Source organism: Corythoichthys intestinalis, chromosome 21 (assembly GCF_030265065.1).
Source record: "Corythoichthys intestinalis isolate RoL2023-P3 chromosome 21, ASM3026506v1, whole genome shotgun sequence".
Classification (NCBI taxonomy): domain Eukaryota; kingdom Metazoa; phylum Chordata; class Actinopteri; order Syngnathiformes; family Syngnathidae; genus Corythoichthys; species Corythoichthys intestinalis.
This window is the reverse complement of record NC_080415.1, coordinates 31,353,172-31,380,742: the sequence shown is the minus strand read 5'-3', so window position 1 is coordinate 31,380,742 and position 27,571 is coordinate 31,353,172. Positions and strand designations below refer to the sequence as shown.

At 40.1% G+C, this 27,571-nt stretch overlaps 1 protein-coding gene across 1 annotated transcript; it reads left to right on the top strand.

The window, feature by feature from the left end:
- Positions 1–4,917: 4,917 nt before the first annotated feature.
- On the top strand, positions 4,918–25,943 carry atp2a1l (ATPase sarcoplasmic/endoplasmic reticulum Ca2+ transporting 1, like). The gene is made up of 23 exons (XM_057826889.1): positions 4,918–5,175; positions 5,563–5,580; positions 6,856–6,938; positions 8,777–8,881; positions 14,055–14,193; positions 18,047–18,127; positions 18,244–18,329; positions 18,406–18,703; positions 18,846–19,012; positions 19,096–19,184; positions 19,280–19,382; positions 19,456–19,587; positions 19,667–19,783; positions 19,855–20,073; positions 20,141–20,252; positions 20,325–20,548; positions 20,616–20,836; positions 20,909–21,111; positions 21,182–21,267; positions 21,341–21,474; positions 21,552–21,669; positions 21,857–21,974; positions 25,436–25,943. The coding sequence occupies exons 1-23, from the start codon at positions 5,058–5,060 to the stop codon at positions 25,450–25,452; spliced, it is 2,988 nt and encodes a 995-aa protein (XP_057682872.1). The 5' UTR covers positions 4,918–5,057; the 3' UTR covers positions 25,453–25,943.
- The last annotated feature ends 1,628 nt before the right edge of the window (positions 25,944–27,571 follow it).

The following is a 27,571-nucleotide window of genomic DNA, read 5'->3' as shown; positions in this document are numbered from 1 at the left end:
TGATTCTTTTGATTACATTTTTTTTTAAAATGCAAAAACGGGAAAGTATTTCTATTAATTTATTTTACTTTTGTAAAAACAAAAAGGGAAAAACTATTTCTTAAATAAAGAGGTGCACAGTATTTGATATATAGGGTACATTTAATATCTAAGGAAAAAAGTAAGTAAGTAATTTTTATTAAATGAAAATGTTGAATGAAAATTAAATTTAAAACAAATAAAATTTAAATAAAACACTTAAAATTTTATTAAATTGATGCGCATAATTTACTTTTGCAGGCCAGCCAGACAAAAAGCTAGGCCCTGAGTTTGATAATAGCGTCACTTATTGTCTGCCACTGACGGCATTAAATGTCCAATTCAGTTTGACTAGGTCTGAGGAAGGGGCGAATGAACATTCCCACCCAGTCCTCCCAGTTTAAATATCTATACTTGTCACTTGCAATCAAATTGACTAGTCTGGAAGAACATTTAACTCTCTTCCACATGATCTAAAAAAAAAAAAAAACTCATTGATTGCCAATGAAACATGCTTCACTTCACCCTCCTCCTGTTTACGAGACTTACTAAGTGCAGTTAAAACAAATTGTAAATCAACTTTTCCCTCTGCCAGTGTGGTCCCCACATGTGACACTTCCTGATGTCCACCTGTTTGAACGCTAGCGCTAAAAGATAAACGTTACTTTAGCCCGCCTGTGGCTAATATCGCAGCCGCTTGAATGCGCCCGCTCCGCCACAAGAGGCCATCGCGAGCCAAAGTGGTTGGCGTGTGTCTCGGCTACTCATAACGGCAAAGAAAAAAGTGGAATAAAATTCGATCCCCCCATCTGTCCATCAGTGGGTCTCATCTGCGGTGCGATTGCGTGTCACGCCGGCTTTGCTCTTGACATTCCTCCCCTTCTGTTGCTAGCTTTCTTCTCATATATAGCATTCGTGTACTTAAATGCCCTGCAAAATGTTGCACCGAAGAAACTGAAATGAGAGACCAGCTACCAGAAACGCATATTTTAGCTAGCTAGCTTTGTTTTAGCAAAGACATTTGTATTTTTTTTGTTTTGTTGCTATTTTGGCGGGAAGGTAAAAATTATTTGGGCATTTATGCATTCAGGCTGGTGCTAATATATTTTAGAAACAAAATTATTGTCGTGTTTGATAATGCGGTCAATAGCTACCATAATTTTCGGACTATAAGGCGCACCTGAGTATAAGCCACAACCCACCCACCCACAAATTTGACATGAAAATGGCATTTGTTCGTAGATAAGCCGAACTGGACTATAATCTGCAGCTGTCCTCGCTGTATTATGGGATATTTACACCAAAAGATAACCAGTAACACTTTATTTGACAGCAGCTTCATAAGACTGTCGTAAGACCAAATGAACCACCATGAAGCTTTGCAGCCAATTGGTTCAAAGCTTCATGGTTTTGAACAAATTGGCTGCAAAGCTTCATTGCTTCAAGAAGCTTCATTTGGCCATCACTCCTCCCTTGGAGGAGACAGTCAACCTCTGCTGCCACCTGCTGTAAACATTGTTGTCATCCATCATGCCTCCTAGCATGCATTGCAGCGATGCAAATGTATATAACAATTAAAATTCATGTTCTGTGCTAAGTCTTTCTTCAGTTACTGTTCCAGTTGTTTCATTAATTGCTATTTATGGTATTTGGTAACACTATTTAACAGTGGCGCCATAAGACTGTCATAAGCCCATCATAATTATGATATGACACTGCCATAAGCATTAATGAATGCTTATGACAGATGTCATTTTGTGTCATCCGGCAAATTATCTGACTTTGTAATGGATGTAAAGATCCAAGCTGGACATAAATGGAATTAATGTCATAATTTTCTGGATGACACCTAATGACAAAGGTCATAAGCATTCATTAATGTCCATGATAGTGCCATGTCATAATTATGACGGTCTTATGGCAGTCTTATGACGCCGCTATCAAATAAAGTGTTACCTATTAACCCAATAAATCATCAAATAAGCCGCACTAGACTATAAATCGCAGGATTCAAACTGAGGGGAAAAAAGTAGTGGCTTATAGTCCGAGAATTACGGTAGTTGGTTAGCGGAACAAAAAGATCATGAGCAGAAATGTGTGTCAGCCTGAGAATTTACACAGGCGTCAATGCAAAAAATGTTATTTTTAGCAAGTACATAAGTATTTTTATTGCTATTTGACATGAAATGAAAAATTACTTGGGCAGTTATGCTGTTATGCTAATGCCAAAGAAGGATCACAGTACTAAAATGATAGTCCAGCTAGTTGAATTCAACCATTGCAAATTTACGTAGGTACACAGGTACAAAGAGAATATTAACAATTTTTAGTTCGCTGCTCATTTAACTCGCTATTTTTAGCCTCGACATTGGTATTATTGTTATTATTTATTGCTATATTGGCAGTAAATTACTTGGGCACCCATGCTACTGTGCTAACGCCAAAGAATGATACAGGACTGAAATTAGACTCCAGTTATCTGAATCCAAACGTTGCAGTTTACTAAAACCTGGTTAACTAAGAATTTACACCAGCATGAAGACAAAAAAACGACAACTTTTTAGCTAGCAACTGCTAGCTGATAGCTATTTTGACAGTAAATAAAAAAAGAATTACTGGGGCACTCGTGCTATTATGCTAACGCCAAAAACAATGAAACGAGACTCCAGCTATCTGAATTCTGAATGTGTCGTTTTTATTATTTTAAGTATTATCCCCCCCCAAAAAACATCTTATATACTTTTCCTTTCCTGTTTTTTTTATTTATTTGAAAATCATAAAAATTAAAAACAAGTGCAATATTTACTGTTAACTTTTTAGCATAAGTTCACTACCAACCGTCCCAGTCAAAATGGATTGAACGTCTAGCGTCACTAAAGTATGACTGCGCTCATTGCTAAATGCATTGGTAAAAGACCATAGTTCATCCCAGACTGTTACTCCTAATTATAATTAATGAGTTAAAATGAAAACGATCAAAATTAGTCATACCATAATTTTTGGACTATATGGCGCACCTGCCTATAAGCCACCAAATTTGACATGAAAATGGCATTTGTTCATACTAGGGCTGTCAAGCGATTAAAATTTTTAATCGAGTTAATTACAGTTTAAAAATTAATTAATCGTAATTGATCACAATTAAAACCATCTATAAAATATGCCATATTTTTCTGTAAATTATTGTTGGAATGGAAAGATAGGACACAAGATGGATATGTACATTCAACATACGGTACATAAGGACTGTATTTGTTTATTATAACAATAAATCAACAAGATGGCATTAACATTATTAACATTCTGTTAAAGCGATCCATGGATAGAAAGACTTGTAGTTCTTAAAAGATAAATGTTAGTGCAAGTTATAGAAATGTTATATTAAAACCCCTCTTAATGTTTTCGTTTTAATAAAATTTGTAAAATTTTCAATCAAAAAATAAACTAGTAGCCCGCCATTGTTGATGTCAATAATTACTTACACAATGCTCATGGGTGCTAAAGCCTATAAAATCAGTTGCACCGAAGCGCCAGCAGAGGGCGGCAAAACTCCATAAAACACAATTAACAAGTGGGCATTTCACTGTACTGTCCTTTAAATCTGTCTGAGCGGGGCATGTGCGTTAATTGCGTTAAATATTTTAACGTGATTAATTTAAAAAATTAATTACCGCCCGTTAACGCGATAATTTTGACAGCCCTAGTTCATATATAATCCGCACTGGACTATAAGCCGCAGCTGTCCTCACTGTATTACGGGATATTTACACCGAAAGACATTAACCGGTAACACTTTATCTGACAGCGGCATCAAAATACTGTCATAAGATAAAATGAACCACCATCAAAATTTGAACCAATTGGCTGCAAAGATGTATTGCTTCAAGAAGCTTCTTTTGGCCATCACTGCTCCCATAGGGGGAGAAAGTCAACCTCTGCTGCCACCTTCTGTCAACACTGTTGTCATGTAACATGCCTCCTAACATGCATTGCAGCACTACAGATGTAAATATCAAAATTCATGTTATGTGCTTATTATTTCTTCAGTTACTGTTCCAATTGTTTCATTAAGTGCTAGTTATGGTATTCGATAACACTTTATTTGACAGAGGTGCCATAAGACTCATAATTATGACATGACACTGCCATGAGCATTAATGAATGTTCATGACAGATGTCATTTTGTGTCATCCGGCAAATTATCCCACTTTTTAATGGATAAAAAGATCAGAGTTGGACATAAATGGAGTAAGTGACATAATTCATAATGTCATTAATGCCCATGATAGTGTCATGTCATAATTATGACGCCGCTGTCGAAGAAAGTGTTATCTATTAACCCAAATAAATCAACAACTTTGTTTCTTTGGTGGTGCGTCATGTCAGTCAGTTTTTACTTGTCTAATTTATACCTCGGGAACCCCTGCCGTAGATTTGCCTGAAAACGTTTTTTTGAAGTTCATGCATCCACGTCTCCCAACTTCCTCAGCAGAAACCAGTTGAGCTGTCACTCAACCAACCCCGCCGCCACCCCCTAAAACCTCCTGCTTCATGATCCCCCGCGTCGCTCTCTCACCTTCTCTCTTCGTCTTATTCCACTGACCATGCATGTTCCAAAAACAGATTCCATTTTCATCAGTGGTGCCACCCCCGCCCCCCTCCGACCCATTGCTAGCACTTCACCTCCTTTCCCCAAATCCAAGCCTCCTTGTACCCCCTGTTCCGGTCTCACCTCCTCATGGCTCCACCTCAGGCCACAACCCTCCCAGTCACCATGCGCGCCCCCCGTTGTTGGTATGCAAAGGCGTGTGTCAATGGGGGGGTGTCCACCAATCCGGGGACCCCTTAGGTGGTATAAAACCCTGGGCAAGTATGCATTTATTCGCTCTTTCTGTCAGACCAGCACTCCTAAATCGGAGGGTGCCACTTAAGGGCGAGGGTGGTGGATCAAGGGTGCGTACGCTTGTAGACAAGTAGACCCGAGAAGTGAGCGCGGACAGGAACCGTGGTACGGCCCGTCCCTTATCTATCCCGACAGGATGGAGAACGCACACACCAAGAGCCCGGCAGAATGCCTGGCTTACTTCGGCGTGAACGAGAACACGGGTCTGACCCCCGACCAGTTCAAGAAGAATCTGGACAAGTACGGCCACAACGGTAAGACCTGAGCACAAGCCGGGGGGGTCTCTACTCGCGTGGCGACGGCTTTTTTAGCGAGGCCTTGTGACAGCTGCTTGACGCGTAGCGAGACATTGAGAAGCAGAGATCTTTGAGGGCTTTGAGAGGCTATTTAAAGATAGCCAAAGAAGATGGCTGGAGAGCGAGAGAGACAGGTGACAGGCTCAAGAAGCTTCCTGGCTGATATATGGGCCGGGGAGCACGGATAATTTTAGGCAGGGTTCAAAGGGGCGGCCCCTGGATGGCTTAGGGTTAAATGATACGCATCACGATTGCTTATCGATGACTATTTACTGTTGCAATTGTTGATTTTTGGATGCTATTTGCGCTCAATCACTGAACTTTTCTTCTCTTCTCTTTCTCCAGAGCTGCCCGCTGAAGAGGGTAAGTGCTTCAAGCCCAGCCTTCAAAACACTCTGTAGCACTTAAGTGACCTTGATTTTGACTTGTCTGGAGATCCTTAGCGATTGAGTGATCCGCAAAAGGTTGAATTGAGGCAACTGGAGTCTTTTCGTTTGTTGAAGACCTTCAACCCTGAGACCAAACGGCTTCTTTTAATCTGATTTTGAAGTGTGGAGTCTTCCTTTTGATTCAAAAGGCTTCTTTCTGTTCTAAAAGCAGACACCCCACTCTTCAGTTTTAGTACTCAAGAAGCCTTCTGGATGAGTACAGGTCTTCAGTCCTGAGAGCACAGACTCTACACTTCATAAAGATGACTCCGTTTGACTTGATTTAAGTTTTTGCGTTTCTGTCTAAACCCTTCATTGGGCAAGTGATTGCACATATTAATATTTAGTGTTACCTTCATTACCCAAAATGTGATGTACACATTTCTAAACCCAAACCCATGTGATCACCAGATCTACATTACAATGATGTATACTTTTTTTTTAAATGAATAAATAAAATTACGCGTAGATAAAATGTTTGTAAAACTAAAACTGAATAGATAGGCATCCAATTTATTTATGCTCATGTTCCAGTGCCATTTCATTGCCATTTAATGTTTTTTAAAAACATCAAATAAAAATAACATGAAATAGATACAAATATTCAACATTTTTTCCCAGTTTATTTTAATTTTAAAATGTAAAGTAAATCCTAAAACTGAATATTGACATTATATCACCTTTTTTTATTTAAGTATTTTTCCAACATAAATATAATACATAAAAAAAAATTCTATCAACCCTAATATACAGTATATTTAATATTCGCAGATTATATACTGTGGCAGTTAGTATAAGAACTACACGTATATTAAAAACACCCATGGCACTAGACGCCCAATCCATTGTGACTGTACCCTCCCAGTCAAAATGGATTGGACGTCAAGTGCCGTCAATGGCAGCTAAGCACTACTATGTCCATCACTAACATGCACCACAAGTTGCAAAAACAGTCCATGACGCATTGTTTCTCTTAGACGTCTCACGCCGTCAATGGCGGCTTAGCTATCTTAGCGTCGCTAGCATGTAGCACCCTGTAAAAGTAAAAGAAAACAGTTCATGACGGAATGTTACTGTCAATCAAAATCGATAAAAATCTGTAAATGACTGCCCTATTAAGAGTTAACTTGATTTCAATTAAACTTAATGCACAATCAAAACGATTTCTGCACGATTTCACGTTGGGTTAATCTTTTCTTTGCACATTTAGGCAAGAGCATCTGGGAGCTGATCATCGAGCAGTTCGAGGACCTGCTGGTCCGAATCCTGCTGCTGGCTGCTTGCATCTCTTTTGTAAGTAAACACCGGCTGCGCTGTCATTTTACATCCAGACTTGTGAGGGTCCTGTCAAGACATCTTGAACTTCATCCCCCTCCCCAAATCCCCCCCCCCCCCGACCTATTCGGTTCCCCTTCCAAGAGCTGTCGGTATATTTCGGAAGATGACAGCTTGAGACAAATTGCGCGTCTTAGGAGGAGTCGTATTAATTCCGCCGGCCGGCTGTCACGATGGCCTTAGAAGGCGAATATTGAGGGGCGAGAGAGAGGGTTGGGGGTCGTGGAAGTGAAGAGGAGGGGGCCGAGCGAGGGAAGGTTATTTTAAGGGTAGGCCCAAGCCGAAGAGAGAAACTGAATCCTTCGGGAAAGGTCAGGATTCAAGGAAGGAACGGCGGGATCTAACTTGCAAGGACGTCCAAAAACCAGTCGATAACAATGATGTCAAGCAATTAGGACGCCGCCTGATTATGAGAAGGGATGTGCAAATTTCAGCCCCATCCAAGTTTGAATATGAATTTCTTAACCCGTTAAAGAGCAAGTAAATATCTTTTAATAATAAAAGAAAGATATCGCACATTTTGGGTCATGTAAACCACAATATTTACTTTTGGTACGGAAGTTTGGATGTGAATTTCTTAGCCCTGTATTGGGAAGTGACCATTTTTATATCATTTAAAAAGCAGGAGATGAAGACACACAATTCAGGAACAAAAAGAAAGCAATCTTCACCTAAGCTAAATACATTTATTGAGAAAAGAACAATTAAAAATGTCCTCCAATGCATACACTTTTTGTGATTCCAAATGCAAATAGACAGGCCGCATGTTAACCCATGAAGTTGCTCACAAGAAAGTGTAATTTTAGAGCTGTTTCAGAGAAGAAGATGAGAGCTGCACTCTTATCGTATCAAAATAAAGTCAGAAAGACAAACAAAATTTTAAAAAATGCACGGCAACGAGTATACATCTCATTTTAGGGGTGGAATTTGGTTTCATGAGAGCCCAAAAACAAACATTAGTCAGTATAGTATAGTATAGTATAGTATAGTATAGTATAGTATAGTATAGTATAGTATAGTATAGTATAGTATAGTATAGTATAGTATAGTATAGTATAGCATTATAGTAGTAAAAATATTGATAACAACTATATAAATAGGTGTCTATTAACATAACATATTATTAGCTTAAGCCTTTAACACTTGAATGTATCAAGTAAAATAAACAAATATAAGGGAATAAATAGCTCAACAAAAACTAGCATCCACATTTGTGAACATTACATTTTTAAGCTAACTGCACTTAAGTTGTCTGAACTCAAAATTTAGTAAACTGGAATTCAGTAAGTAGTCTAAACTCGACATTTCAAGTCAGTTAAATGTCAGTTTAAGTTAATTTGTAAATTTTTTCATGTTTAGCTCAGACCACTAAGCTAAACATTAGCACGCTCTGTTAAAGGCACTGAGAGTTAAGCTAATGCTAAATTCAGTTTACGCGTCCTCAGAAATTTAAGTATAGCCCACAAACTTAGTTAATTCAACTCATTTGATCAAAATATGAGTTTTAAATACAGTTATACATAAGAAATTCAATTACAATGTATAAAAACAAAAATATTTTTGCCCCCAAAAACACATTAGCTTTTTTGGGGGGGAAAAATTTTGTATTCAACTCCTCTTAATCGCCATTGACAATGATAGACATCCAATTCATTTAAACTGGGAGGACGTGAATGCTCATCTTTCAGTGCCATTGACGCCACTAGACGTCAAAATGAAATGGACGTTTAGTGCCGTCAATAGCAGCCAATGAGTGCCTTATAAAGTGTTAATATTATTTCTCTTTGTCTTTCAAGGTTCTGGCTTGGTTTGAGGAAGGTGAGGAGACCATCACCGCCTTCGTGGAGCCCTTCGTCATCCTCCTCATCCTCATCGCCAATGCCGTGGTCGGAGTGTGGCAGGTCAGTACGATGGACGGCAATAACACGCCTATCCCGTTACGGTGATGTCAGACCAACCACTCCGGTTACCTCAGGCGGGCCGCTTCATGCCCGACCGGAACGCGATCGCTTTTACAGCGGCGAGGCTCAAAATAGCCTTCGTCCGTGTTGCACCGTTTAGCGCATCGTACATAAACAATGTCACACATGTCACATTATATGCCACAAACAGGGAAACAAAATACCGGCTTTCTTAATATTACATGGGTGCATTCTCACACTCTGTACTGGTGTAGAAATAGAGCGCCAGCTGTTTTTTGAAAATTTGGGATGATCTTTCAAGGCCAGAGGAATATAAAGATTTTTTATTATATGCACACTAAATCTCGAAAATGACTGTCCAGACCATTGGTTCTTAACCTTGCTAAAGGTATCGAACCCCATAAGTCTCACATGTGCATTAATCGAACCCTTTGGAATTAGAAAAATCTTTCAACTTTAAAATCAATATATCGAAGTTAACAAGCTAAAACCTAAGTGAATTTCCATTCAAATTTCTTCTCATTTAGACTGCATGTTTTTAAACGGGTCAAAATTTATGTTTTTTCATCATTACGCATTAAGCATCATCAGACCACTAAACTGAGACGGGTCCGAATTCGCATATATTAGAATTTCTCATTCAAATTTGGAGGAATATATCTTGTTATTTAACATTAAACCCGCTTAGTTGCAGTTTCCGTGCAGTTTCCTTCATGTTTACTGTAATTTTCGGATTATAAAACGCTACTTTTTCCCCCTCATTTTGAATCCTGCGGTTTACAATCCAGTGCGGTTTATTTGTTGATTTATTTGGGTTAATAGGTAACACTTTATTTGTCGGAGGCGTCATAAGACTGCCATAAGACCGTCGTAATTATGACATGACACTATCATGGGCATTAACGAATGCTTATGACCTTTGTGATTAAGTGTCATTCGGCAAATTATGACACTAACTCCATATATGTCCAGCTTGGAACTTTACATCCATTAAAAAGTCGGATAATTTGCCGGATGACACAAAATAATATCTGCCATAAGCATTCATTAATGCTTGTGGCAGTGTCATGTCATAATTATGATGGTCTAATGAGAGTCTTATGGAGCCACTGTTAAATAAAGTTTTACCAAATACCAAGTACCAAGTATCATCTGGCAAATTATGTTACTGACTCCATTTATGTCCAGCTCGGATCTTTAACATCCATTCAAAAGCGAGATAATTTGCCAGTTGACAGAAAATGACATTTGTCATATGGCAGTGTCATGTCACAATTATGATGGTCTTATGACAGTTTTATAGTGCCACTGTCAAATAAAGCGTTACCAAATACTGTAGCTAACAACTAATGAAACAACTGGAACAGTAACTGAAGAAATAATTAGCACAGAACATGAATTTTGATTGTTATTTACATCTGTAGCGCTGCATTGCATGCTAGGAGGCATGTTGGATGACAACGGTGTTGACAGCAGGTGACAGCAGGGGTTGACTGTCTCACCTAATTGGAGCAGTGATGGCCAAATGAAGCTTCTTGAAGCAATGAAGCTTTGAACCAACTGGCCGCAAAGCTTCATTGCTTCAAGAGGCTTCATGATGGTTCATTTGTTCTTAGTCTTATGATGCTGCTGTCAAATAGAGTTTCACTGGTTAATATCTTTTCGCGTAAATATCCCATAATACAGTGCGGTTTATGTTAAATTTGTGTTAAATTTGGTGGGTGACGGCTTATAGTCAGGTGCGGATTATAGTTCAAAAATCACGTTACATCTGAAATGATAAGAAATTTAACGAAACACCTTGAACAAAATGATCGCCAAATTTGTACGCGAAGTCATTATGTTAAAAAAGATTTAAAACAAACAAACAAACAAAAATCTGTTCACAAATCTAATAAACAGTGTTAATTTACAGCAAATAAATTTTCCTTTTAATTTGCTTTTCACATTGGAAAATGAAATTGAACCCGTCTTGTTTTCATGTCGACATAAATTGTAGAGCACGTTTTTTTGTCTGTTGTATTTCCTCATCCCAAGTGAGAGTCTACCTTCCACTGAGCAAACCAGTTTGCCCTCCCATCAGATAGAGGACTAGCAGCTGAAAAATTTGAAATACAGCCCGTAAACCTGGTCTAAAACGCCACTTTACCTAGATTTAGTCAGCATCCAACCTTCACCGAACCCCTTAGTTTGACTCACCAAACCCCTGAAGTTCGATTGAACCCAGGTTAAGAACCACTGGTCTAGACTCTTTTATCACCAGGAAAAATAACTTCGATTCTACTCTTTCCTATTATTTAATAATTAGCAGTTGAACATGGGTCATTTTTTCCCCACAAAAAATTGAGAAAATGTGATTTTTAAAATTTTTTTTTTAAATGAATGGAAACAAAAAAAAGTGAAGCTTTTGTGACGCCTTTAGCAGTTAGGTGTTTTTTTTAAATTACTATAAAACAGCTAAAAAAACAATTTGTAAATGACTTTTATTTTGAAAATAAGTATTTTGATGCTATACATACACTACAAATAAAATAACTTACCAGAATGTATGTAAACTGTGTCCTATATCAAAAATCTCATTTATGCTACACATGCTTTTGCTAGCTATCACAACACATAATCCGCGACTACTATATAGGCCTGTAACGTATTTTTTAGGGCTGTCAAATGATTAAAATTTTCAATCGGGTTAATTACAGCTTAAAAATTAATTAATCGTAATTAATTGCAATTAAGCCATCTATAAAATATGCCATATTTTTCTGTAAATGATTGTTGGAATGGAAAGATAAGACACAAGACGGATATATACATTCAGGGTACATAAGTACTGTATTTGTTTATTATAACAATAAATCAACAAGATGGCATTAACATTATTAACATTCTCTTAAAGCGATCCATGGATAGAAAAACTTGTAATTCTTAAAAGATAAATGTTAGTACAAGTTATAGAAATTCTTCTCCTCTGAATGTTTTCGTTTTATTAAAATTTGTCAAATTTTCAATCAAAAAATAAACTCGTAGCTCGCCATTGTTGATGTCAATAATTACACCATGCTCACTCCCCAAACCCATAAAATAATTTGGACCCAACCGCCAGCAGAGGGTGCCAAACAACAAATAACAAGTAACAAGAGGACATTACATTGCTGTCATTTTAATCTGTTTGAGCGGGGCATGTGCGTTAATTGCGTCAAATATTTTAACGTGATTAATTTTAAAAATTAATTACTGCCCGTTAACGCGATAATTTTGACAGCCCTAGTATTTTTAAGACTATAAATTGACCAGGCAAAAAAACTAATAATGAAATGCACAGTGATGAGTATAAATCCCATTTTGGGGATAGAATTTGGTTTCGTTAGAGCCTAAGAAAAAACATTAGAGAGCCCATTGTAGTAATAAAACAATTGACAACAACAGTCTAAATAGGTGTTTGTTAACATAACATATTATTAGCTTAATCCTTTAATACCATAATATTTATTTAACTTGTTAGGATAAACATTCAACAGAAAAAAATAAGACGGAATATTTTTATTTTTGAGCAGGTATGATCATAGGCGTATTTGCGCTTTACACAACTTCCGCATTCCGCATTTCAAAGTCGCTCGCTACCTCACCTCCCTCTCCTTAGGTCGCGCCTCGCTTGGCAATTTATCAAAAATGTTCACATTACGTCCGTCCTTCGTGACTTCACAATGGCTCCTGGGATATGTAGTCTTTCGTGGTGCTTTCGGTTTTGAAAAAGGACAAGAAATGATGTAAATATAGACATAAACACATGGTCCATGCAGTGTTTTAATGCTTATTTATGAGGGCAATAAAGCTATGAAACTCAAATGACATGGTCTCTCGTTTTAAAACGGGTGTGGACCTCAACTTCCGCACTTTCAAACGAGACCAACCAGTGGCACGTGGGTGACGTAATTACAGTGTGAGGAGGCTTCAAAGATGATATGCGTAAACTTGCGTACGTTTGCCGTAAAATGTTGGGTCTAAAACTCGTTCTTTAACTTAGTTATTTACCCAAGGCAAGCTGACAAAAGGCAGGGCATAAAGTGAGACGGAGTCAGAGAGTTGACATTTTTCAACCTGCAGGTTGGGAGAGCCAGGAGACAGTTCCGCGACTAATGCTGTCTCATCCAAGTCTCTCTCTGAACTCCCCCGCGCTGCTAACTTTTATTGAGGGCTTGTTGCTGGGCGGAATACAGTTACAACACTGTTGTCCAACGTGGCAGTATTCTAGTCACTGATTGAACAGTCACACTTCTTGATTGAATTAAAAGTCACACTCCTGAGCAGGCAAGATATCTTTGTTTTGAACACACATTTGCACTCAAAGTACTGTAGCCTGGTGGAAAAGTACTGAGACGTTGTGTGATGAATCAACATATGTGTGTGTATCTACTTATCAGCAGAATGTGAGCAATCACCAGTAAGCACATGATTAGGGCTAAAACTGTATTCTTCATAAAAGCTTGGGAGTGCGCGTATAATAGCTGTGGGAGAGCAAACTGGCATAATATATTTGGTATACAACTTATCTTACAGCCGTACTAGAATAAAGCACATCCACTCAGTGGGTGGCAGTGGCGCTCTCATTTTCAGAGTGTGCGCAGTATTTTTTAACCAAACAAGAGCACACAGCGAAGAGCACTGGAGATGCTACATCTAAGACGAAGAAATATGATGAAGTTTATGTAGCGTTTGGCTTTTGGTTTTGACTTTTAATACAGTGAGAGACAAGAAAAGACCAGTGTGTTTTATGGTGTCGAAAAATCTTTGCTCACTTAAAGACATTTGTACTAAAGTGAGTTAAATCACTCCCCGAACAGCTGCTGGAATGTATGCGTTAAGCCATCTGTTCGTACAACAGATGTTGTTACAAGCAGGTATCGTCTGATTGCTATTGTTGTGCTATTCAAACACCTCTGCAGGCACGCCGTTAAGTGCTTGGCACCGCCGTCGGGCATTTGTCAGTCCAGGAACGTCAACACGCCCATGCCAACCGAGGCCTTCTTCTCAATGAGAGCATTTATCATTCTGTTATCATCGGATGCCCAACAATGACCGGCAGCTTTGTTTATATCCGACAAGCCCTGTGGCTGAGCCTGTTTTGTGTTTTTTTTTTTTGTGTGGCTTGCAGGAGCGTAATGCTGAGGATGCCATCGAGGCTCTCAAGGAGTACGAGCCAGAGATGGGCAAAGTCTACCGTTCTGACAGAAAGAGTGTCCAGAGGATCAAGGCCAGAGAAATTGTCCCCGGAGACATCGTGGAGGTGTCGGGTAAGAGGTCGTTCAGTTGCGCAATGGATTTGAAAATGATTACAATTGTTGGAACAGTGTAGCTCAGGTGGTACAGAGTTCTGGGTTTGCGCCTATGCACTTGTGACTTGGGTTGTTCCGATCATGTTTTTTTGCTCCTGATCCGATCCCGATCGTTTTAGTTTGAGTATCTGTCGATCCCGATATTTCCCAATCTGATTGCTTTTTTTTCTTTTTTTTGCTCCCGATTCAATTCCAATCATTCCCGATAATTTTCCCGATCATATACATTTTGGCAATGCATTAAGAAAAAAATGAATAAAACTCGGACGAATATATACATTCAACATACAGTACATAAGTACTGTATTTGTTTATTATGACAATAAATCCTCAAGATGGCATTTACATTATTAACATTCTTTCTGTGAGAGGGATCCACGGATAGAAAGACTTGTGACTTTGTATATTGTGACTAAATATTGCCATCTAGTGTACTTATTGAGCTTTCAGTAAATGATACTGTAGCCATGGCCAAATGCATGATGGGAAGTGGAACCATGACTGTGCGTAGTGCTACCAATTCATATATCTTCTCTGCATTGGGAAATAACATAAGGTGTTAAGAAAAAGATCAAGTGCTACCTTGCTTCCCCGCAATGCTTCCCATGATATTTCTAATCGTAGGGAGAGGGATTGTAAGGCTGTAGCCAATTAAAAAAAGGTTCCAAAGGCTGCCAAATTTCACTCTACTCATTTTAAGTTGCCTTTTATCTTTCTATATAGGTAAAACAGCGCCATTACAGATTGAGTGCGACAATGCGTGAGTGGGTCGTGCAGTGCATGCATTAAATGCGTTAAATATTTCAACGTGATACATTTTTTAAAAAATTAATTACCGCCGTTATTGGGATAAATTTGATAACCCTACCTTAAGCCTAAACTAAAGACTCTGGATGAGTGTAACATATTATGTCTGTAACGTTAAATACAATTAGAAAACGATTTAATTAAAAAAAAAAAAAAATTAAAAAAGGCATGGCCGATATTTTTTTGCCGATTCCGATACTTTGAAAATGACGTGATCAGACCCGATCGATCGGCACATCTCTACCTGCAAGTACACTTTTTTCTGGGGACGGGACATTAATAAGACTAAACATATTTTGTGAATGGGGGTCAGGGCTACATTTGTCACCAATATGAACCTAATTAATTTATAGGCTAAATGATTAATGCAAAATAAATTTGTATTGACCTATACTAATTTTCACACTGCAAATTTATAACGTCTTAATCTGATAATTTTTGTTAAATCTAGTCAAATAATTTCCGCCATCTTTTTTTGAGTGATAAAGTCTAGTTAACAGATTAATGCGTGATATTCTTCCGCTTACTTTAGGTAAATATTACTATTTATTCGGAATGAGCCCATACATCTAAAAGTTGGTCATTTTTCACCTAAGTCAAGAAAAAATTTCTTTCAAATAATGTTTTGAACAATATTCTTGAATTAAGAACATTTCTTGCGAACAAGTTTTTCTTTTAAGAATAAATATACATACTTTTTGCTTAAAATAAGTCTCTTAAGCTTATTTTCAGCTAGCTGTTTTTCTTATTTCAAGAAATCTCAGTGAGTAAAATCGACCTGAAGCACTGTAGCAGTAGTAAAATTAGTGGCGTGTTCCCCACCTCCACAACATTGACGTCTTTTTACATTACTTACAGTGGCTGCTGCTGGCAGAAAAAAACTAATATCCCTCATCTTTGAAGGGGGGGCGGCGGCATGTTGTATTTCTGTTGAGCTGTGAATGCGTGTGTGTGTGTGGGGGGGTTCAAGTCATCAGCCAATCAAACGTGCGTTTGATGGAAAAAAATGGACTGGCACATTTAGCGAGTGAAAAGTGGGCAGTGTAAGTCTGAACATAATGAAAGTACTGTAATTCACTTAATATTGGTAGGATTAATTCTATCCTTACAACATATAGGAAGACAATCTAAATGACCTATATAACTGAAGTCATTATATAATGCAAATAAGGTTGCTTAAAAGTTGGTGGGGATAACTTGAGCATCCTGGAAAGTTGCTAGTGTTGTCTCCCGACCGTCCCTATGCAAACCTACGCCCTTGGTTAAGAGTTTCGCAACAATAAATTGTTTTTAAAGCTTGTGGTAGCCGTACTACATGACTATACTTAGCATTACAAACTAGTCATCATTTTATTTCACAGATGTGACTGCCAGCCCCTCCTGGTCAAATGGATTGGGCGTCTATCACCGTCAAAGTTTAATTGTTCGAATTCGGTATCGGACTTGATAAACTAGGAAATCTGTGCCAGTTTTTTCAGCATCGACATTGTCACCAGAAATTAATTAGCGATATATGTGTAACAACAGAATTTTTTTGTTACGGAATTCCATGCAGTTTTAATTCATTGTGACACGATGGCAAAGTGGTTAGCGCTTTCGCTTTGCAGTTCTGAGATTATGGGTTCAAGACTGGGCTGTGGAGTTTGCATGTCTTCCCTGTGCCTGTAGGTATTGTATGGCAGGGGTCTCCGACCTATTCCACAAAGGCCCGCTGTGGGTGCAGGATTTCATTCCAACCAAACAAGATGATGACACTTTTTCACCAATCTGGTGTTTTACAAGTGCAATCAGTTGATTTCAGTCAGGTGTGGCTTGTTTTAGCAGAAGCCTCATTCGTTCAGAAGTTTGTGCTGGATTGGCTGGAACAAAAACCAGGACCCACAGTGGGCCTTGAGGGCTGAGTTGGAGACCCCTGTTCTATGGGTACTCCCACATCCCAAAAACATGCATAGTAGACTGGTTGAATATTCTAAATTGTCCTTGAGTATAAGTGTGTGCGTGGATGGTTGTCTGTCTCTTTGTGCCCTTTGATTGGCTGGCAACCAATTCCGGGTGTACCCCGCCTACTTCCCATAGTTAGCTGGGATGGGCTCCGCCAACACTGCTACCCTCGTGAGGATAAGCGGCACAGGAGATGACTAAATGAATGAAATTTTTTGGACCGAATGTCAAACCGACTCCATTTTTTGTCGTGACGGTATTTGCGACCAAATTTTTTGCAACTAAACACAATTTTCAACTATATATTTGGCAACTGATTTTTTTGCTGCTGACTGTTTTGCAGCTGTTTTTTTTTTTGCAGAAAAAATATGTGTCAGAAAATTGTACGCAAACTCAGATGGCATAGGCTCACTTCCAAGCGCACCTAATGGATTGTCCGTCAACACGCGTCGGTGATTGACTGAGTTACGAAAGCGCGAGGCGACACTTCATGTCTTTTTAAGGCAAGGGACGCTGGCGGTGTTGTGAAAACATGCTGAGTGGAGGAAAACAAAATCACAAAGTATAAATACCCTGGCTAGCACCTGCCGCACCTCTTCTCCCCTCCCTTGTCCATGCACACCTGTTGCCCCTCTGGCTGACAAGCCAACACCCCCACCCGCTCTTCATTCTCACCAGGCATCGGTTTACCCTCCGCACCCCGACGAAATCCGCGGATCAAGTATAGAAATGCTGCGAGGGTTTCCCTTACACTCACTTGAATAGTATGGGGTGTGAAAATAATTAATGTTCTTGCAGAAGGTCATCATATTTGCGCAGTTGGTTGGTGAACTTGTACATATGAACAAAGTAGGACAACAGATACATTGATCTGGATCGAAACATGGATTGGTTAACCCTTTATATTGTTGGATTGGTTTGAATCGGTCAGGACTGAGTCATTCCTAACATGTCCTGAATTTTGTCAATCTTTGGAAGTTTGAGAAGTTTGAATTTCTGAGGAAATTCTTAGGAGTGACGTAAATCCAGTAGATGTTAACCATCAATTTTTTCTGATCCGCAGTTGGTGACAAAGTCCCCGCTGACATCAGGCTTGTTTCTATCAAGTCCACCACTCTGCGTGTCGACCAGTCCATCCTCACTGGTGAGCTCACAGCAAACATGTTCAAAAACAGAACAGTTCAAAATTAGGTTCACCTGGAGTGTTGCAGCCAAAGTCAATCGGTAGGTTTCATAGGTAATATCCGTTTCCTCTGTCAGGTGAGTCCGTCAGTGTGATCAAGCACACCGAGTCTGTTCCTGACCCAAGAGCCGTCAACCAGGACAAGAAGAACATGCTTTTCTCTGTAAGCATCCTCCCACCACCATCGTTTCTTGCTTGGAGCTACTACTTAGTCCTCAGTCTAACCTTGTCCACTGTAGGGCACCAACATCGCTGCGGGCAAAGCCATCGGTGTGGCCGTGGCCACCGGAGTCTCCACTGAAATTGGCAAGATCCGTGACCAGATGGCTGCCACCGAGCAGGAGAAGACGCCTCTGCAGGCCAAGCTGGATGAGTTCGGCGAGCAGCTGTCCAAGGTCATCTCCCTGATTTGCGTTGCCGTCTGGGCTATCAACATCGGCCACTTCAACGACCCCGTCCACGGAGGTTCATGGATCCGCGGTGCCGTCTACTACTTCAAGATCGCCGTTGCCTTGGCTGTGGCCGCCATTCCTGAGGGTCAGATGAGTGCACAATTGCGTCTCATTCCTGTTCCGGATAAAAAACCTGGAACCGCTCGGTTTACTAAATTACCGAGATCTGAAAATCTGTATCAGCCTTGCCCTCAGAATCCAACTAACAAAATCCTCCTCTGTATCAGGTCTTCCCGCTGTCATCACCACCTGCCTGGCCCTTGGAACCCGCCGTATGGCCAAGAAGAACGCCATCGTCAGAAGCTTGCCCTCTGTGGAGACTCTTGGCTGCACCTCTGTCATCTGCTCTGACAAGACTGGCACTCTCACCACCAACCAGATGTGTGTGACCAAGGTAAGTCCACTAAAAAAGTCCTTAAAGGCTGGAGCAAGTTGTTTACAACTTTACATGACATCTGGAAACTTCCATCTCCGCAGATGTTTATTGTCAAGAATGTTGAAGGTAGTCATGTCGACCTTGATGCCTTCGATATCTCCGGATCCAAGTACACCCCTGAGGGCGAGGTGTAAGTTTACAATTCCAGTTGAATTTTGTACAGAAACTATCCATAAGATTGCAAAAAACAGATCTCTGATGTATCTTCAACTCCTTGGTGTACAGTTCCCAGGCTGGTGCAAAGACCAACTGCAGTGCCTATGACGGTCTTGTGGAGCTTGCCACAATTTGCGCCCTGTGCAACGACTCCTCTCTGGACTACAACGAGGTAAAACCAAAATTTTTGCATCAGATCGTGACTTGGAACAGTTGAGATACATCACTGTCGTCTGTTGCTCCAGGCTAAGAAGATCTATGAGAAGGTTGGTGAGGCTACTGAGACCGCCCTGAGCTGCCTGGTTGAGAAGATGAATGTCTTCAACTCCAACGTGAAGAACCTGTCCAGAATTGAGAGAGCCAACGCTTGCTGCTCTGTAAGATTCTGCCATTTGATTTCTAAAAGAAGTGCAAATCAGCTAAGAACCAACACACAAATATTTCCTTGTACTCCAGGTCATTAAGCAGCTCATGAAGAAGAACTTCACCCTGGAGTTCTCCCGCGACAGGAAGTCTATGTCTGTGTACTGCACTCCCACCAAGGGTGACGGTGGTGCCAAGATGTTTGTGAAGGTTTGTGTGTCTCTCCTGAGATAACTATTCAATTTGCTTAGCACAGGTGTCAATACAACCTACCTTTACAGGGCGCCCCAGAAGGTGTGATCGACAGGTGCATGTACGTTCGCGTTGGCACCACCCGCGTCCCTCTGACCAACGCTATCAAGGAGAAGATCATGACCGTCATCAGGGACTGGGGTACCGGCCGTGACACCCTGCGTTGCTTGGCCCTGGCCACCTGCGACAACCCTCTGAAGCCAGAGGAGATGAACCTGGAGGACTCCACCAAGTTTGCCGATTACGAGGTGAGGATTAATTAAGAGTATCGGAGAGCTAACAAGGTCTGAACACCCCTTGTTTCACGTTTTTCAGACTGACCTGACCTTTGTTGGCTGCGTGGGAATGTTGGACCCTCCTCGTAAGGAGGTGACTGGCTCCATTGAGCTTTGCAGGGCTGCCGGAATCCGTGTCATCATGATCACTGGTTCGTATTCACTTTTATTGTGTGAAGCTTACATCCGCAACCACGGTTGACTTCTCTTATGTTGTTCTTCAGGTGACAACAAGGGAACCGCCATCGCTATCTGCCGTCGTATTGGCATCTTCAGTGAGGATGAGGATGTAGAAAGCAAGGCCTACACCGGACGTGAGTTTGACGACCTGCCACTCCACGAGCAGTCCGAGGCTGTCCGTAGGGCTTGCTGCTTCGCCCGTGTGGAGCCGTCCCACAAGTCCAAGATTGTTGAATTCCTGCAGGGTTATGATGACATTACTGCCATGGTAAGAATTCTGCAAAAGATGAGGAATCGTAACAAGACAGCAAACACTAACTTGTGGTTTTGCACAGACTGGTGATGGTGTGAATGATGCCCCCGCCCTGAAGAAGGCCGAGATTGGCATCGCTATGGGCTCTGGCACTGCAGTTGCCAAGTCTGCCTCTGAGATGGTCCTGGCTGATGACAACTTCTCTTCCATTGTGGCTGCTGTTGAGGAGGGCAGAGCTATCTACAACAACATGAAGCAGTTCATTCGCTACCTCATCTCCTCCAATGTTGGTGAGGTCGTCTGGTAAGGAAAACAATTAGGGACAGGCATAAACCAACCTAAACAAGAGTCAGAGACACAGTTTTTTTCTTTCAGTATCTTCCTGACTGCTGCTCTGGGTCTGCCCGAGGCTCTGATCCCCGTGCAGCTTCTGTGGGTCAACCTGGTGACTGATGGTCTGCCCGCCACCGCTCTGGGCTTCAACCCCCCTGATCTGGACATCATGGGCAAGCCCCCACGTTCCCCCAAGGAGCCCCTCATCTCTGGCTGGCTGTTCTTCAGATACATGGCCATCGGTGGTATGTGGATACCAAAGATCATACTGTTGTTGATTTGTTTTTTTTCACCCACACTGGCGCCTTCCTGCAGGATACGTCGGTGCCGCCACCGTTGGCGGAGCTGCCTGGTGGTTCCTGTACGACAGCACTGGTCCCATGGTCACCTACCACCAGTTGGTAGGTTTTTGTCTCTCGACCATGTTGCAAGTTTCATCTTTGTAAACGTAACCTTGAATTCTCCTTTCCTCAGTCCCACTTCATGCAGTGCCATGATGAGAACGAGGACTTTACCGGTGTGGAGTGTGAAATCTTTGAGGCCGCTCCTCCCATGACTATGGCTCTGTCCGTGCTGGTCACCATTGAGATGTGCAACGCTCTCAACAGGTACACCCACAAATACAATTTGAACAGCAATAAAGTAGATCCAGAGAACTCACCTCATTTTTTAAATTCTCTGTAAGCTTGTCTGAGAACCAGTCCCTGATCCGCATGCCCCCATGGAGCAACTTCTGGCTTCTTGCCGCCATGACCCTCTCCATGTCCCTGCACTTCATGATCATCTATGTTGACCCTCTGCCCGTAAGTTTGTTGTTAGCATACACATTTTCGAAAGAATCCATAACCTGAGCTTCCCTTGAGTTACCGTTCGTTAACCATCTCCTAGATTTTTCTGATCAAATGAAGTGAACATACCTACACTGTTCCAGGTGCTAAAACACTTCCAGGTTTCTGTAGGCTAACGTTTTGACTCCTTGCCCCCCCTCAGATGATCTTCAAGTTGACCCATCTGTCTGTAGATCAGTGGCTCATTGTCCTGAAACTTTCCTTCCCCGTCATCTTGATTGACGAGGTGTTGAAGTTTTTCGCCCGTAACTACGTTGAGTGTAAGTATATGCATAACAGGTCCCTGATTTCTTCAATTCTTTTTAACATATTTAACCTAATCTTGTATTGCAATCCTACCCTCCAGGTTAAGTCATACCTATCATATCACTGACCCTTCATTCATCATCCAATTAACCCTTTCTATTGATTTCCAGGCTAATTCAGTCCACCATCACCTTTAGCCTGTAACTAAAGTCAGGTATTCTACATCTGTTAATATTGCCAGTCTATGTTGTTTTAATGCATGCCAATGTTTCGTCCCATATGTCCTCATGCACATCCATCAGGCATGTGTATAGTTTGCCCACTCTTCTGTTTCCTGTACTTTTCTATGCATCTTTATATGTGCGTAATGTTGTCACATGACGTTGATGAGTGGGGGTGTCAGTGGTGAGTTCAGTTCGTTTCACTTGTCCGCATTTATATTAGAGCTTATTTATGTCCGCCGCATTTGGAGCTCAGTAGGAATACTTGCTCTGTAATATGTTAGTATGTTAGCCTGTAGTTGGCATATAGTGGTGCCCTGACCTGCAGTTTTAGCATGTGTTTGCTAGCTCTTCTGTTCATATGTGAGTTGCTTAAAGGTTTTTACTTACCGTAAAGTGAATGGTAGTTTTGTGTTATGTGTTAGCATTATAGCTAGTAGAGTTCATAAGACAGTTTTTCAACTTTCTTTAACACCTACTCTTAAAGTTTAGCGTTAGCATCCAGCGGTTGTAATCAAAATTTTTGCTTGTAAGCGGTGACAACTAGTACGGTAGTCTGCATTTGCATTAGAGCTCATTTATGTACTCTGCTCATTAGCAATACTCGCTCTGTAGTGTGTTAGCCTGTAATTACAAGGATACAGTGTTGCGTTGACTTATCAACAGAGGTGGGTAGTCGGGCATTACATGTACTCCGTTACATTTACTTGAGTAACTTTTTGAGAGAAATGTAGGTCTAAGAGTAGTTTTACTAAGCCATAGTTTTAATGTTAGTTGAGTATATTTGTGAAGAAAAAAACGCTACTCTTACTCCACTACTTTGGGCTACACAAGAATCGTGACATTTTTCCTCTTTATTCTTCATATTAGATTTTTTTTTTTTTTTAATTTTTTTGCTAGCGATGCCAAAAGTGGCTCTACCATTTTCACCCATGAGACATCGCAACAATAATCACATGACTCCATTATACCGATCAAACACAAGCTTGCCGTTCTATGATCACACAAGCCTGTTCAGTCACGTGGTGTCTTTAAAGCACTGTAAAAAATAAAGTATTTGACATAGAGCGCTGCCCTCAACATGATTTGAAAGTGCGGATTTAAACCTCTCTCCCAGTCTTTATTTGGCACCGATTGACACAGAAGCCGGAGATATGATCCTTTTAATTTCAATATAGTAACTAGGGTTGTTCCGATCATGTTTTTTTGCTCCCGATCCGATCCCGATCGTTTTAGTTTGAGTATCTGCCGATCCCGATATTTCCCAATCCGATTGCTTTTTTTTTTTTTTTGTTCCCGATTCAATTCCAATCATTCCTGACAATTTTTCCCGATCATATACATTTTGGCAATGCATTAAGAAAAAAGTGAATAAAACTTGGACGAATATATACATTCAACATACAGTACATAAGTACTGTATTTGTTATGACAATAAATCCTCAAGATGGCATTTACATTATTAACATTCTTTCTGTGAAAGGGATCCACGGATAGAAAGACTTGTAATTCTTAAAGGATAAATGTGACTTTGTATATTGTGACTAAATATTGCCATCTACCGTATTTGTTGAGCTTTCAGTAAATGATACTGGAGCCATTTAACTCTTCTGCCCAAATGCATGATGGGAAGTCCAACCATGACTGTGCGTAGTGGTACCAATTGATATATCTTCTCTGCGTTGGGAAATAACATAGGGTGTTAAGAAAAAGATCATTTGCTACCTTGCTTCCCCACATTGCTTCCCACGATATTTCTAATCGTAGGGAGAGGGATTGTAAGGCTTTAGCCAATTAAAAAAAGGCTCCTAAGGCTGCCAAAATTCACTCTACTCATTGTATGCTGCCTTTTAGCTCTATATATACAGTGGGGAGAACAAGTATTTGATACACTGCCAATGGGAAAACCCATTGGCAGTGTATCAAATACTTGTTCTCCCCACTGTAGGTAAAACGGCGCCATTACAGATTGAACGCGACAATGCGTGAGTGGGTCGTGCAGCGCATGCGTTAATTGCGTTATTTATTTTGACGTGATAAATTTTTTAAAAATTAATTACTGCCGTTAACGGGATAAATTCGATAACTCTACCTTAAGCTTTAACTAAAGGGTAACATATTATGTCTGTAACGTTAAATACAATTAGAAAACGATTTAATTAAAAAAAATATATATATATATTAAAAAAAGGCATGTCCGATAATTTTTTGCCGATTCCGATACTTTGAAAATGACGTGATCGGACCCGATCGATCGGCATTTCTAATAGTAACTTTGAGGAATTACTGTATTCACTATTCAAACTACGAACTATTTTCTCCACTAGAGTGCACTCATGCTCTTTGGACGAATAATGCTTTATTTCTGTCATTTTTCTCTCTCGCCGGAATTCAGTGATTATTTTCATGATTATTGTTTTTTGGCTTAATGTGGTTATGTAATAGGTTATTGTACAGTATAATTGTAAACACAGTTCATACAGATAACATGGTGCTGGGAAAAAAAAATCAAAGAAATTTGTAAGCAGTTACTCACACTCATTACTTGAGTATTCATTCATTCATTCATTCATTCATTTTCCATGCCGCTTTTTCCTCACGAGGGTCGCGGAGGTGCTGGAGCCTATCCCAGTATTCTTTTCACCAAATACTTTTTTTGGCTACTCTTACTTGAGTACAATTTTTGGTTACTTTACCCACCTCTGCTTATCAATTATAGCTTGCCTTTGCTAGCTCTTGTGTTAATATGTAAGTCGTTTAAAGGTTTCTAATTGCAACATGAATGGTAGTTTTGGCATTTCACACATTTTAGCTAGTAGACTTTGCTATAATAAGTGAATAACTTTGTCAAGTTATTCAATGTCTGTAAAACTTGTCTTAAAGTTTAGTGTTACCGTCTAGTCCTTATAATTAAAAAATCTGCTTGTAAACAATGACAGCTAGCATCTTGAAAAACTTGTCCGTCAAGTCACGCATAAGTCAAGGTGGCACTGAAATGTTTTTAATTTTTTTGACGATATTTTTTGGCTTGAACTAGCATAGCGGATAATTGCTATGGTTATTATTTTAAATCATGGGAAAAACTATTTGAAGACGCTTTACGGGCTGCTTGCTTTTATTAGATTTTAGCCTTTTTAGTCAGTTTTTGGGGTGAAAACGTTCCCAAAAAAACAGTCGTGAAGCCTCGACTTTCCGATTTGTTTCGTGCCGCAATCTCTTTCAACTTTTTGACTGCTTTGTTTTCCCTCCTTTAGGTACAGAAGCTAAATAGAGATGTAGAAGAAGGCGATCTTAAATGGGTTGTGGATAGGAATAGATGGAGAAGAACTTGAGCGAACGAGAGGAAGGAGCATTTCAACCACAAGGCTCAACTGAACCAACCAACAGAGGAGAGAAGATAAAACACAGGGAAATGTGCAACAAAAAAAAAATCAACAAAATGTGTCAAAAATGGATATAAAAATCGCCTCGATATAAGGAAGGAGATTGAAATTTCAAAACGGGAGATGTCCCTGCAAATTAACTCTCAAAGTATTTAAGATTTTATTCTAAGAACTGATGTATTAAAAGTGACTTTTTTGTTAAACTTGGATATTCTCAGCTGTTGTGTTTTTGTGTCCTCTGTCCATTTTATGATAGATTTTTCAGTTCATGACTTTTACTCTTGTAGTCTTTACTGCCTCGTGCTGTAGGGTTGGCATTAACGGCTTGGTGAACATCCATCCGGCAGCCGGATGCGGCTCGCCGCAGTCGCTGGTCTCTTGACACACGTTGGGCATGTCCACGCAGTCTCAACACTTTTGGTCTTATATATTGTTTACGCGATGAGATGAAATAAAATGATGATGACAAACATGAGCATATTGGATTGATTATTAGTTTTTTTTCTTTGTGTTAACCCTTTAAGTCATTAACGGCGATCAGAGGTGGGTAGTAACGCGTTGCATGTACTCCTAACTTGAGTAAGGTTTTGAGAAAAATGTGCTTCTTAGACTAGTTTTACAAAGCTATACTTTTTACTTTTACTCTAGTAAATTTGTGAAGAAAAAAAACGCTACTCTTGCTCTGCTACTTTGGCCCACGCAAGAGTCGTTACATTTTTCCAGGAAGCCTCTCCTGGAGACAGTACACAAGAAAGCTCGCCTGTCTCATCAGACCATAGGACATGGCTCCGGTAATCCATGTGCTTTGTTGATATGTCTTCAGCAAACTGTTTGTGGGCTTTCTTGTGTGCTGTCTTCAGAAGAGGTTTCCTCCTGGGGTGACAGCCATGCACACCAATTTTGATGTAGAGTGCGGCGTATGGTATGAGCCCTAACAGGCTGACCCCCCTACCTCTTCAATCTCTGCAGCAATGCTGACAGCACTCCTGTAACGAGTCATATGACATTTTGGAGGGAAAATGACAAGCAGTACTCAATTTGGACATTTAGGGATGTACGTTTTTTTCAAAGGGGTGTACTCACTTTTGTTGCCAGGGGTTTAGACATTAATGGCTATATTTTGAGTTATTTTGACGGGAAAATAAATTAACTCTATTAAATAAGCTGCACACAGACTACTTTTCACTGTGTCAAAGTGTCATTTTGTCAGTGTTGTCCCATGAAAGGATATACTTAAATATCTGCAGAAATGCGAGGGGTGTACTCACTTTTGTGATACACTGTAAATACAACAAAACAACAATTGGCTAACTTACATAGCAAAAGTCCGCTAGCTTAAATGCTATAAAATGCTCATGTTTTTTTTTTTTTTTTTTACAATGCTCTTAACAAATTGTTCAAATTATTGTTAGGGCCCGAGCACTAGGTGTGCGAAGGCCCTATTGTAATGCAAAAGATTATTATTATTAAAAACGGGTCTGAACTGACCAAAAAGTAAAACAACATGACCGGTCTGAACCGGTTCAAACCGGTTTTAACAAGTCTAAACTAGTTCAAATCAGTTCGAACCGGTTCAGACTGGTTTTAATCAGTATAAACCATTTCAAACCGGTACAAACCGGTTTTAACCAGTCTAAACCAGTTCAAACCAGTTTTAACCAGTCTGAACTGGTTCAATCTGATTTTAAAACCAGTTCAAAAACGGGTCTGAACTGACCAAAAACTAGTTTGAGCTTTTGTACCGGTTCAGACCGGTTTAAACCAGTCTAAACCGGTTCAAACCAGTTCAGACCTGTTCGAACCGGTTCAGACTGGTTTTAATCAGTCTAAACTGTTTCAAACCGGTTTTAACCAGTCTAAGCCAGTTTTAACCAGTCTAATCCAGTCTGAACCGGTTCGAGCCGATTTGAACCAGTTTGGACTGGTTAAAACCAGTTCAAAAACGGGTCTGATCTGACCAAAAACTAAAACAACAGGACCGGTCTGAACTGGTCTGAACCGGTTTAG